At 44.6% G+C, this 13,966-nt stretch overlaps 1 protein-coding gene across 1 annotated transcript in view; it reads right to left on the minus strand.

Annotated features, from left to right (window-relative positions):
- MDN1 (midasin AAA ATPase 1) overlaps positions 1-13,966 on the minus strand; it is a 354,267-nt gene that overhangs the window by 106,778 nt on the left and 233,523 nt on the right. The window contains 1 exon segment of the mRNA XM_040347762.1: positions 8,584-8,751. Coding sequence (XP_040203696.1) covers positions 8,584-8,751 — 168 coding nt within the window.

A 13,966-nucleotide genomic window follows, 5' to 3' on the forward strand; every position in this document is an offset into this window, starting at 1 on the left:
AAGGGAAGTGCCACGAATTGGAAGTGACGCGAAGCCACCATGAAGCGTAGATATCTTTGATGTGGCTGATAAATTGGAACATGAAGGTAGGCATCCTTTATGTCTATGGACGCCATGAAGTCGTCCTTCTGGAGTGTGGCAGCTGCTGACCGCACGGATTCCATCCGAAATGAGCGGATCTTTAGATATGCATTTACCATCTTTAGGTCCAAAATTGGCCTGACATCTCCATTGGATTTTGGGATGATGAATAGGTTGGAGTAGAAACCCAGCCCCTGTTCCAGGACTGGTACCTCTACTATTACTTCCTGGGAAAGTAGATGATCTAATGCCGATCTTAATGCGGCTCCCTTTTCCGGATCGTTTGGAATCCTCGACTTCTGGAAATGAGGAGGAGGAAACCTTAGGAAATCTAATTTGTAGCCTGTGGCCACGGAAGACCGTACCCACTCGTCGGGAATGCTGGCTTCCCAAATCTCTGAAAAGAGTCGCAGCCTTCCCCCCACCTTCGTGGGTGGGGGCGCCCCTTCATAAGGTTGGCTTGGGGGCTGGTTTTGCTGGTTTGCGAAACCACTGCCTTTTGCCTCTAACAGCCTGTCCTTGTGATTTGCTGTTGAAGCCGAAGTTTGCTTTTGCAGGAGGCCGTCGATACTGCTTGGCATTAGAGGGCCCCTGCCCAGGGGAATACTGTCGTTTAAACGCAGGCCCCTGAACCTTCTTCTTAGTTGGCAAGAGAGTACTCTTGCCGTTTGAAATGGTCTGAATGTATTTATCTAGGTCTTCTCCGAAGAGTCGTCCTCCATGGAAGGGGAACCCTACCAGGAGCTTCTTGCATGGGGGCTCAGCCTCCCAGCTTTTTAACCATAAGAGTCTTCTCATATGGATAAGGGATAACGATAAACGTGACGCTTGCTGGATAGAATCCTTGATTGCGTCTACCGTAAAACATATGGCCTTAGGGACATCCGAAAATTCTTCTGCCTGCTGGGCAGGAATAAGTTTAAGCATCTGCTTAAATTGATCCGATAATGCTTGAGCGACCCCAATCGCAGCCACAGCTGGCTGTACTACTGCCCCTGCAGTAGTGAAGGAGTTCTTAAGTAGTGCTTCCAAGCGCTTATCAACTGGATCCTTGAACACCTGTATGTTTTCTACAGGGCATGTTAACGATTTGTTAACACATGAGATGGCTGCGTCCACTGCAGGAGTAGCCCATCTTTTGGAAAATTTTTCTTCCATAGGATATAGGACAGAGAACTTCTTAGGTGGTAAGAAGATCTTATCTGGCTTGTTCCAATCTTGGAACAAAACTCCCTCTAATAGAGGATGGATCGGAAACACAGCATTGCTTTGAGGCGCCCTCAGTGAGCCCAAAGCTGAAACCGTCGATACCTGGAGATCTGGTACTGGCAAGTTGAATGCCCTATGGACCAAGTCCGACAATCCTTGAATCCACCAGCTCTCCCTCAGGGAGACTGCCCCAGACTCCTCTGTATCCGGATCCTCGATCCCTGAACCTACTTGGTCCTTGTCCAAGAGGTCGTCCAATTCCCCTGAGGAAAGGACCTCCTCTTCTGAGGGTCCGCGCTCGGGCGACGGAGATCTATTCCGCTTACTGCCCCGCATAGCTGCGGCTATCATTTTACCCATGCTTTTCTGCATCTCTTTTAAAGAGGTGAGTAATACCTCCTCCGTGACCATCTTAGGGTTGGACTGACCCGCGTCAGCTCCAGCCCCAGATCCCGATGGCCCCAAGGCTCCCTGTGGGGAAAGCAGCGGCATAGCTTTGTCCGAGACCTCAGACTCTCTGGGGGAATCCCCACCTCTTGTACCCTTGTTTTTTGATGCCATGGTACAATACCGAGGTACACCTGCTACTTATTGGTACCTGGGACTTATAAATAGTTAAATGCCCAAACACCTGTTTGGGGGATAAAAAAATGCTTCCTCTCCCCTAGATGACACTTTATTTTTATTTTATTTTTTTTTTTTTTTTTAAAAAAATCTTTTTTTTTTTTTTTTTTTTTTTTCAAATCTAGGAAAGAAAAAACATTCTGTCCCCCTGAGTAGTATTGCAAGAAAAACTATGAGATGGAAAAGAAACAGCCTATTCCTAGGCTTGAAAACAGTCTTTCTGAAGACTGCAATATTCTTTCTGGCCACTGTGTGTCCTCGGCGCCCCGTGCTTGCCGTTCTGGTCTTTCCTCCTCAGTTCCAAAGTATTGAATGAGCTATATGGAACAAACAAGGAAGGGCCGCCCCTTCCTTAAGCCACTGACCCGCCCTTCCCCCCCAGCAATCTCAAACAGGAAATGCCCCTCCCGACAGGGGGGGGGGTGGGGTTGGGAGGAAGGGACCTCTCTGCTCCAGCAAACTGCAGCCTGCAGCCTGGAACCATGAGGAGGTCAGCGTTTTGCCTGCTTTGCAGGCCGTGAGGAGGAAGACTGAATGGAGCATCGCCTGGAGGCTTGCAGGTAAGCACAGCTCTCTGACACACACATATACTTTTATATCACACAGGCCCCACTCAATGCTTTTCCAACACTACAAGGGAGGTCACATCTTATGGGGAATAATACATATAGAGCCATCCTATCTTTATGATATGTGACTAGTTTGCCAGATGCAGTGCATAACTTTAGGCATGTCCCCTGTGACCCCCCAGAAAAAACCTGCTAAGAACCAAGTTCCGCAAGTTTTCCCCTCACTTACCTGCTCCATGCCGCAGGACTTTGCCAAGCAAGAGGCCCAATCTTCCCCCATCTCGGTGGGGATGTCTAGACCTTCAGGCCCTGGGTTCCTATGAAGGATCCACTGTCCTGGGCCCATATAGCACTCTGGCAACAGAAACATTAGGCACCCAAAGGTTTCTAAGTTCTGGGCCCAGGGTCCAGCTCTCTAAAAAGAAAAGCATTATGGGCTATACCCCAAGGGTTTGGGGTCCGGTTACTGACCACTTTAGCGCTGAGGCTTTTTTGGACAGAACCGGTTAGCTCACCTAATCCCAAGGATGTGGAGGCAAGCTAAACCATGACTAACACCTAAGACACTGGCGGAAAAACTGAGGTACTCCTCCTATGGGAGGGGGTTATATAGGGAGGGGCATTTCCTGTTTGAGATTGCCAGTGTCTACACCTGAAGGTACTCCATATAACCCATATAGTAATGAATGCCGCTCTGTGTCCCGTGATGTACGATAAAGAAATTAGCACAAATTTGCAAATTGCACTGTGGAAATATTTCCAAACTCTAGATGTTAATCCTGGTTATGCTGTGATGGTGGATAACAGAAATCATTTAAAGGTTAGATAAGATTAACCAATTTGTCAAACAAATATACCCTCTTACTTGCCGAGTTATACTGTGGCAGGTTGGCACAGCTATGCAAGTCACCGTACCGGTACGGCGGTCCCTTAAATGGCTACTGCAGGCACCCACGGCGTGTGGCTGTAATGTCCGCAGGCCAACCGTGATTGCTCCACAGCGACCCAGAACGGGTCCCCGTTCTGTCAGGGGAGTAGAGCGAGATCGTCTGTTCCTAGTAATCAGGAACAGCGATCTCTCTACTCCCAGTCAGTCACCCCCCCTCCCCTCCCCAGTTAGAAATACCTACCTAGGGAATACTTAACCCCTTGCTCGCCCTAGTGTTAACCCCTTCCCTGTTAATGTCATTGATACTGTGATCAGTGGCTATTTTTAGCTCTGATCACTGTATAAATGTTACTTGTCTTAAGTGTCAAGAGTGATCAATCTGTCCACCGCATTCCCACTAAAAAGCGCTGATCACTGCCATTACTAGTAAAAAAATAAAAATGCCATAAATCTTTCCCCTATTTTGCAGACGCTATAACTTTTGCGCAAATCAATATATATACGCTTATTGCGATTTTTTTCTTTACTTTTTTTTTACCAAAAATGTGTAGAATACATATTGAAAACAAATTTGCCTGGATCTACCGTATTGATTCAATTAATAAAGTATTTGTTTAGCTATTTTTAACCACTTAAGCCCAGAGCCTGTTTTTCAGATTCGGTGTTTACGAGACAAACATTTTTTTTTGCTATAAAATTACTTAGAACCCCCAAACATTATATATATTTTTTTCTAACACCCTAGAGAATAAAATGGCAGTCATTGAAATACTTTTTGTCACACCGTATTTGCGCAGCGGTCTTACAAGCGCACCTTTTTTTGGAAAAAATTCACTTTTTTAAATTAAAAAATAAGACAATAAATTTGGCCCAATTTTTTTTACATATTGTGAAAGATAATGTTACTCCGAGTAAAATGATACCCAACATGTCACGCTTAAAAATTGCGCCCGCTCCTGGCATGGCGTCAAACTTTTACCCTTAAAAATCTCGATAGGCGACGTTTAAAAAATTCTACAGGTTGCATTTTTTGAGTTACAGAGTAGGTCTAGGGCTAGAATTATTGCTCTCGCTCTAACGATCGCGGCGATACCTCACTTGTGTGGTTTGAACACAGTTTTCATATGCGGGCGCTACTCGCGTATGCGTTCGCTTCTGCGCGCAAGCTCGTCGGGACGGGGCGCTTTCAAAATTATTTTTTTTGGTTTTCGGATTTATTATTTAATTTTACAATTTTTAACACTGAAATAAAAAAATAAAAAAAATTATCACTTTTATTCCTATTACAAGGAAGGTAAACATCCCTTGTAATAGAAAAAAGCATGACAGGTCCTCTTAAATATGAGATCTGGGGTCAAAAAGACCTCAGATCTCATATTTAGGCTTAAATGCAAAAAAAATAAAAAATTTGAAACTGTCATTTTTTCAAATGACAAAAAAAAAAAAAATGTGCCTTTAAGACGCTGGGCGGGACTGACGTTTTGACGTCACTTCCGCCCAGCAGAGCTATAGGGACGGGTGAAGGACATTTTTCCTTCACTCGCAACCCCAGTCAGCAGCCGAGCGCACCCGATCTCCTCTGCCGCTACAGACGGCTACGGTGAGGCCCCTCTCCCGCCACCGATAACGGCGATCTCGCGGCGAATCTGCCGCGGAGACTGCCGTTATCGCTGACAGGACCGCACACTGAAGAGATGAATATCTTGGTTGTGGCAGCAGCTGCTGCCGTTACCGAGATATCCATCTTTAAAGTGATGACGTATACATTTTTTAGCTCAAATGACTGTTTACAGGGAATAGAGACATAATAGTTAACTGATTCCTTTTAAAAATGATTAAAAATAGATAAAAAAAACAATCATATAATGTGCCTTCAGTTTAGTTTCGTTTTTTGCTGTTGTTTGCTGGTTCTCTGATGTACAGAGAGCCACTAGAGGGCAGTCAGCCAATAGAAAGCAGTGATACTTTGTCTAAAACTGCTCAGCATCAATCCAGTTTCGTTTTACACACAGTAATCACACCTCCTTGATTAGTGACCACCGTGAGAAATCTCCCAGTACTGTGGTGATCAGGAAAAAGGCAACCAGGAAGTGTCCAGAACAGAGAGGATTTACAGCAACATGAAAGCAAAAACAAACAATGAGGACATGAAACCAGGACTGCAGTAAGGTAAAGGAAGCTATTTAGCTAAAAAAAGAAATTCCTTTAGTGACCCTTTAATCAATCCTCGTCCACAGGTCGTCTCATGGGGTGCAGTTCAAATAACCATATGAACATAGAACAAAAAAAGAGAATAAAGTTCCCTCAAGGGGGTCAAATCAGAACAGAATCAGATGATACTAAAAAAGCTTCAATTAAAAAAGTATCCCAACAATACAGAAAAATATATCAGATTGACTGCTTAACACAGATAATTATTAATAGGACAACGTTGTCATATATTTAAAAACATAGGGAATCGCAGCTGCGCATACAACATACACATCACAATCGCCACATTCAAGTATAATTAATTAATGGCCAAGCAAATAAGTATACTGATATATAGACGGAAAAACTCTGTTTAAGAAAAACATCAAAATTGATAATACAGTCTCTGGGGAGTTCCCAAATAATAGATATGCTCGGTCAGATAGCTCATCTAAACGTGGGATTTGTTTGAGTGAAGGAGTGAAAAAGAAAGCTATCCTAATGTCATGAAAAAGTTCACCAATGAGCGATTTCAAAATCCTGTGGATGTCAAAGTTGAATGACCGGACAGAATAGCACTATTTGGAAACCAGTAATTAAAGCGGAGGTTCACCCACAATACACACATTATCTTAACTAGATACTTATATATATGTTATCTTTCATTTGTATGTAATTACCGTGATTCAGACGTTTTAGTTCTTACTTCCGGGTATTCCTCCCACGGGAGTGGGCGTATCTCCCCCTTTCCCCGGCACCCCAGTGTGTGCTGGGAGCTCAGTGTAATCATTCCGAGGAGACAAATTTGTAACACCAAGTACCGTATTCTCGCACTATTTCACTCGTCGCGTGACTCATGAAGCTGGTCATGTGACAAGGGCGGATCCAATTCCGACCATTTTAAATAAGGGCACACAGGTAGAAATTGCCTGTCAACACAGCTCATGTGAGACATACAGCGGTGAATGCTGGGAGACTATGTCCACAAGCAAGATGGAAAAGACCAGGATCGTTTTTACAAGTTCTTATTTACAACGAAAAAAGATGGGTGATGGTTCTAATCGGCTACCAAGTGAGTAATAAGTTGGTATCTGTTACCCCAGTAAATGCACTCAAATAAAAAAAATGAGGGACCACGGAACCTCCGCTTTAAATCAGCTTGTGTTTAAATATACAGAGGATCCGGCTTTGTGTTCAATCATTAGCAACACAGGTATGTCTCAGAGGTGTCAGGTGGGGAGGTAATACAAGGATGAACTGGACACATTTCCCAGCGACGTGCCGACGTCATGCTAAGGTAGCTCTTAGCCGAGGACTTGTTGGGTAGAGAGTAAAAGGAAGAACATCTGGTTCCGTGGATGTGGCGAGTATCTTTAGACCACCTATTAATACTATGTGTCCAGTTCGTCCCTGTATTACCTCCCCACCCACCTGACACCTCTGAGACATACCTGTGTTGCTGATGATTGAACACAAAGGCGGATCCTCTGTATATTTACACACAAGCCGATTTAATTACCTGTTTCCAGAGATTTTGCAATTAGATATCAGTATACTTCAATTTGGCCAAGGAAATAACTTTACTCGAATGTGGCGATTGTGATGTGTATGTGGTATGGGCAGCTGCGATTCCCTTTGTTTTTAAATATGACAACGTTGTCCTATTTTAAACTAATCTCCGTTACGCACAATCTGCTATCTTTTTCTATATTTTTGGGATACTTTACCAATTAAAGCTTTTTTTGTATCATCCATAGTGTTCTGATTTGACCCTCTTGAGAGAACTGTATTCTGATTTTCTAGATAGAATACATATTGGTCTAAACGGATGAGGAAATTCGTTTTTTTTGTTCGGATATTGCACATTTTGTTTTCCATTTTTTTGGGAGGGGGAAACTTTAAAAAAAAATATCCTATTTTTTTTCAAGGCTTTGACTGGGAAGGACAGAGTAAGGTGCACATGCAGGTTGTAGGGAGAACACAAATGATGCTTAATGTAAAACATTAAACAGTTTTGCTATACTTTTGGCAATGCCATGCACTAAATAGTAGAGGTGCAACGGATAAAAAAAATTCACGGTTCAGATCGTTCCTCAGATCAGGAGTCACGGATCGGATCATTTTTCGGATTGGCAAAAAATATAAAAAATTCTCCCCCACTGTAATATTCACATCCCCCCACTGTAATATCCACATCGCCCCCCGCCCCCCCACTAATATCCACATCTCCCCCCCCCACTGTAATATCCACATCTCCCCCACTGCAGTGGCGTCACTAGGGTTGGTGTTACCCGGTGCAGGAAAAAAATGTGTCCCCCCTCCTATAGTCTCCCCTCAGTAAAGAACCCCCTCGGTACAGACACACCCCCCTTCTCAGAACAGACACCCCCCTTCTCAGTACAGACACCCCCACCCTTCTCAGTGTGTAGTACAGACACCCCCGCCCCTTGGTACAGACACCCACCCCCAGGTAGTACGGACAGACACCCCCCCCCCCCGGTAGTACAGACACCCCCCCTGGGTAGTACAGACAGACACACACCCCCCCCCCCCGGGTAGTACAGACAGACACCCCCCCCCCCCCCCCAGGTAGTACAGACAGACACCCCCAGGTTGTACAGACAGACACACCTACCCCCAGGTTGTACAGACAGACACACCCAGCCCCAGGTAGTACGACTCCCGGCGGTGTGTCCCACGAGTGCTCCTCCTCCTCCTCTGTGGGTGTCAGAGAGGAGGGCCGCCGCCGGGTGTACCAAGATGGCCGCGGCTCCAGAGCTAGGCCGAAGCCTTTCCTAATGTTATGGCCGCGGCTCCAGAGCTAGGCCAAAGCCGCAGCCATAACATTAGGGAAGGCCGCGGCTTCGGCCCAGCTCCGGAGCCGCGGCCATAACAATCAGCGGATCACAGTGTTTGCCGATCCGAAGGGGGGGGACCCGTTCGGATCACATGTGATCCGTTGCACCACTACAAAATCGTAATAGAGGAAAATAAATAATGAATTAAATCCCATAATTTTACCTTCACAGAAGGTTCCAGAAGAACTTGAGTGGTGCTTCCATCTGGAGATGAGGTTGGTTTCCAGGATAACCAGTAATCTGGATCAGTGCTCACAGTGCTATCCCAGAAAGATGAAAATACGCAGCATATAAGCTCGGACCATAGTAATGCAACATCCCCAGAAGTAATCTGCAAAAAAGAGACCATTACTTCGTAAATTATGATATGAAATGTTACATATACTGTACATATTTCTAATAAGTTTTAAATGCTTTTAATAGCCATCAAAGTAGAGCCAAGACATTTTTGGTCTTGGACAAAAAAAAAAAAAAAAAAAAAAAAAGAAGGATTAGAATACCTGTCAGGTTTTCTTTATTGCGGTCTGTGCCCCCATTTAGGAGATTCATCCTCACTATTTGTTCGGTTTACTTTTGTCATGGAAAGTGAAAGAAAATCCTCAACCGTGGTTTATCTCCAGAACAGCAATATGGTCAATCTTCCAATAGGGACACTAGCTCTGAATCTGAAGAGCACTAAACATATGGTGCCTGCTTTAGTTTTAAAATTTCTCTGGGATAGCAGCTTGTAGGATAAGACTACCAATTCAGATACCATCTTTGGAAGAGCATGTCTAATGAGTTTAAACAGCTGATTTTGCAGTGCAGACAGCAACTGATTAACTCCACTCTGGGTCTAGACATTGCCAGCCTAGGAAATTTAGTAGCCAACTGCCTGACAGATAATGTCAGACAAGGCTAAACCGTGAATTTCTCTCAAGGACAGGATCCGCTCTAGGTCTCTTGCTGTAAAAGACTTCTGGTTCCTCCCCTCATGGTTGATGTACGCCACTACCGTAGCGTTGTCTAACTGAATCAGAATAGGATGACCCTCCAAGCAAGACATTTAATGCTGTAGAGACAACCAAATAACCCAAGGATCCAGAATGTTGATCAGGAGGAAATATTTCTCAAGATAACCAAATTCCCATGCACAAGGTGTCCAAGACTGTATCCTAACACAACAGGCTAGAAGCGATCATGTGGTCTGAGATTAAACTGAGTAAATGAGAGGCCTACCATCAGATCGAGGAGTATCAAGCAAAAGCATGGATTCCGGCAGCTCATGGACTGGAGAAAGTAAATCTGGTACTTGTAACACTGGCCTGAGCTGTGTTCAGCTTTAGGCCCAGAGAAACCAATTGATGTGTCAAGTTTCTGTGACAATTTCTGAATGTGCAGGATCTATCCAAACTGTTGAAATGTCTGGACAGTCAAGGCTACATTATCTGGAAGCACATGAATGGTTCTCAATAAAAGGTTGCCTCTGTGTAACCCACAATGGCGATGCCACAACAATGCATCAGAGCTGGTATAGGAGCAAAAGCCTTGGTGCACAACTAAAGCGCAGATGAGAATCTAAATGGAAGGGGCACAAGCGTACCAAGCATATGGAACCCTGGTGTCTTGGATGATGGGCCTGACAAGCACATGTCTGATGTCCACAGAGGGCAGAAAATCTTCCTGGTGAAAGGATGTGATGATGGCAGGCCTGGTGAATACCATGTAAACTTTCTCAGATCAAATGAAGATTTTCAGAGCTTTAAAATGCAAAATGGGGTTCACTCCCCTTAGGATTTTGAAAAAACAAACACTGAAACTGTCCTGCCACAGGAACTGGGGTAAACACCTTGATCCAGAAGACATTGGGGGGGGGGGGGGGGGGCTAGATAGATCTGCTAATCTGTACAGTGACAAAAAGAACCTAGGAAGTGATAAACCAAGGAGAGAGCAGGAAGTGAGAAACCAAAAAGGGAGCAGGGAGCGACACTAGCTTGTACCCCTGGAAACCACCTCCCATACACAAACACCAGAGATGCAAGCTGGCAAAGTGTCCACGCGTGTTAACAAGATGTCTACTTGAACTTAAAGTAGGACTAAATGTTAATAAACAGGCAGGTTTTTTATTGTAGAAGAGACATGCAATGCAAGTATACCTTACCTACCTATTGCAATCTTCTGCAGACTGTACATGCACAGGTCATTTAGATGACCTATGAACTGGATGCCTTGAGTTCTAAAAAGCGGAGCAAGGACCTTAGCGAAAACTCTGGGAGTAGAGGATTGTCACACTACCTTTTGGCCTAAATGGAAATGATTGTCTACAGTTGCTGAGCGCAGAAAATGCTGATGAGGTAGATAAATGGGAATATGTGGATAGACATCCTGGATATCTACAGATGTTAGGTACTCCCCTCATCTCAGGCAAAAAGGTCTCTTGCAGATCCCATATAAAAATGTTGGAATTTGATGGTATTTGTTAAAGAGGAAGTAAACCTTGGCTCTTTTTTTGGCCACCTGCAAAGTAAAGGCATAGTGTGCTAGTATGCATTGCGTACTAGCACATGATGTGAAACTTGCCTGCAAACAAAGCCCTCTCCACCCCCGTTGGAGGCCGCATCCATCTTAGGCCATCTTCCTCCCGGATTTGTGGACTCTCTCTGCACAGGGCGGCCGTTCCTTTAGCGTGCATACACAAATTACGTCGTTGCCGCAGAATACAGTAAATATCTCCAGACAATGCAAGTTTAGGAGATATTTACAGTACCCTATAGGTAAAGCTTACCTATAGGTACAAACAGAGCAGTGGATCGCAACCTGGGGGTCCAATGACGATTTGCCAGGGGTCACCGAATCCTGGGCTGTTCCTGAAGCCTGCACCACTCTCCCAGCCTTTTCACAGCCACCCAACAGGGCTGTCCCTGGGACCTGTGGCCACCCAGCTGGGCTGTTCCTGGAGCCCGTGGCCACCCATTTAGCCTCTTCGCAACCTCCCAGAGACTAGAGGTCAGCTGACTGGTGAGGAATGTGAAGTGGGAGGGGCTGAAGGAGACTCCATCTCCCGATTTCGGCATAGGTGTCACTGCTGCGAGACACCACAGAGCTGGCGAACGAGTAACACTACCTGTGTTGAGTGTTGCCATTAAAAGTCCCCACTAAAGTTCTCAGATCAGCAGATGACCTTGATCAAGAGCACCTAAGTTGGCTGATCAGAACTCCCCCCAGAACTGCCACTCATCCCAACTCACCGCCAGCACCATCACTCATCCCATTTATCCCAAGGAGTTAGAGAAGGAAAAATAGAGAATACATGGAAGGGAGAGGAAAAGAGGAAGGAAGAAAAAGGGAGAGAAAGAACAAGAAAGAAGACTAGAGAGAGGGATGGGGGCAAGACATAAGGATAGAGAGATAAAAAGGGAAAGAAAGGAGAAGATAGAGGTACATCTTAAAATGTACCATAAGAGGTTTTATTACTGTACAAGGGACTCGGGGAGCACTAAATAACCGTGGGTCAGGGGCGCAAATAACTTGTCTTGGGTACCGACAATCCACGATACGAAAATGTTACTGTTGGGGGTGCCCACAACTTGGAAAAATTTTATCAAGGGGTCACAGCACTAGAAGGTTGAGAACCACTGCATTAGAGGGAAGTTTACATCCAGAATAGGATGAATACTCCCGTTGAACTTTGGTAAAGTGCAGAGGTTTGAATCAAAAACGTTGTCTTGTAAAAATACTGCCACATCTACTCCATGGGACAAGAGATGCTTTAGGCCATTCTGCAAATCTGACTGCCCGTGAGCAGTTTTTGTTGATTGCTATGAAGGAAGCAGTAAAAAGGTAGTGTTTTGAAATCTATTTTGTAACCCTTTGAAACCATTGCATAAACCCACAGGTCTAGGATGTCTGTGACCCAGAGAGACGAAAACTAACATCTCCCCACTCTTAAGAGCAAGGGGGCCCCTTCAATGGGATGAGGGCTTTCAGGCAGGAAAGCTGCTGCCTGCACTAAAGATAAATTGCCCACACTTTAAAAAGAGGAATGCGTCTCTTTCTACACAAATCGCAGGAGCAGTCTCTCTAGGCAATGACATCACGCTGCTCGAGGCTACATCGAACACATTTCATCACTAGTACTAGTCCTTACACAGGAGTGAGGTGGACTTTATTTGCACGTTTTTGTTGTACAAGTTTAAGATTGTGTACATTTTTTCTTCAGATGTTTTGGGGTATTTTGGTACCATTTCAATATTGTTTGAATTTGCGACGTAGAATGCAAGGAAGTGTGTATTTAATGTTTTCTGCATACTTAAAGCGGGGGTTCACCCTAAGAAAAATGTCTAACATTGCATGGAGCCGACCTATGAGACCGACAGTATGCTGTTTTTTTTTTTTTTTTTGTGTGTCCATACCATTTTAGGGCTATTTTCACCCCCGGCTTCCGCGCAGGAGTGGGCGTTCCTAATCACAGGCTGTGATTGACGTGTTTCCGACCAGCGCATACTGCGCGTCACAAGTTGCCGAAAGAAGCCGAACGTCGGTGCGCAGGCGCCGTATAGAGCCGCTCCGACGTTCGGCTTTTTTTGGCAACTCGTGACGCGCAGTATGCGCCGGTCGGAAGCACATCAAAAAAAAAAAAGACAGCATAATGTCGGTCTCATAGGTCGGCTCCATGCAATGTTATAATGTTTTTTTAGGGTGAACCCCCGCTTTAAAGGCACCTATTGCACTTTGTGTTTTGGGATTTTTTTATTTTTTTTTGCATTTTATGTGGAATATTAGTTGCATCATTTCTAGGGCGATTATTTTTAGACACACTTTGTGAATAAGTTGATAGTTGAAATTGAAATTTTATTGTGTCGTTTATCTCTGATAAGATGATTTAAAGAACCCAAAAACACCAACCTTCAGGGAAATGGGTGTAGGTAGGAAAATCCCTGGGAGGGCAGAAGCCCTAAAGAAAAGGCAAATTATTAACTCCATTTGAAAAGGGAAGGGGGAGTCCCATAACAGGGACTGCCCTCTGAGAAACGAAAGAGGGGTTAGTTGGTAAGGTTATATATGGCAGGTGGCCTTAGCGGACAGTCCTGACCCCATTCATAAGACATAGTGTTTGACATGTCCTTATGGCAGGACAGAGGGAGGGAGAATGACATTGCCACAAAATAAAAGCGCTCCAAGAAAACAAGGAGAGATTGAGAATAGTTTGGTACAAACTCCCTTCTCTCAAGTAGCCATACTAATTGCATTTCTCCAAGAAGGGCATGCTCAAGAGACACCTTCCTGAGGGTGTTCTGCTGACCAGGCTTTAGGCCATAAGATTTTGCACATATGCAAGGCCAGTCTGGATATCTCACAGATCATATTCTTCATGGTGTCATTACAAAAAAAGCAATGCAGAAGGTAAGAGTTGTAATCTTGCATCAAGATTAGGATCATCTATTGTATATCTGAATAACGTTTCCTAGTGATTCCTCCAGTCTGCCATGGGTTGGGCAACCATCATGGTGGCAATAGCCAGTTGCAGGGCCGGTTGTGGCAATAGCAAAGAACTATTTCAAATGAGT

This window comes from Rana temporaria, chromosome 4 (genome assembly GCF_905171775.1).
Source record: "Rana temporaria chromosome 4, aRanTem1.1, whole genome shotgun sequence".
NCBI lineage: Eukaryota > Metazoa > Chordata > Amphibia > Anura > Ranidae > Rana > Rana temporaria.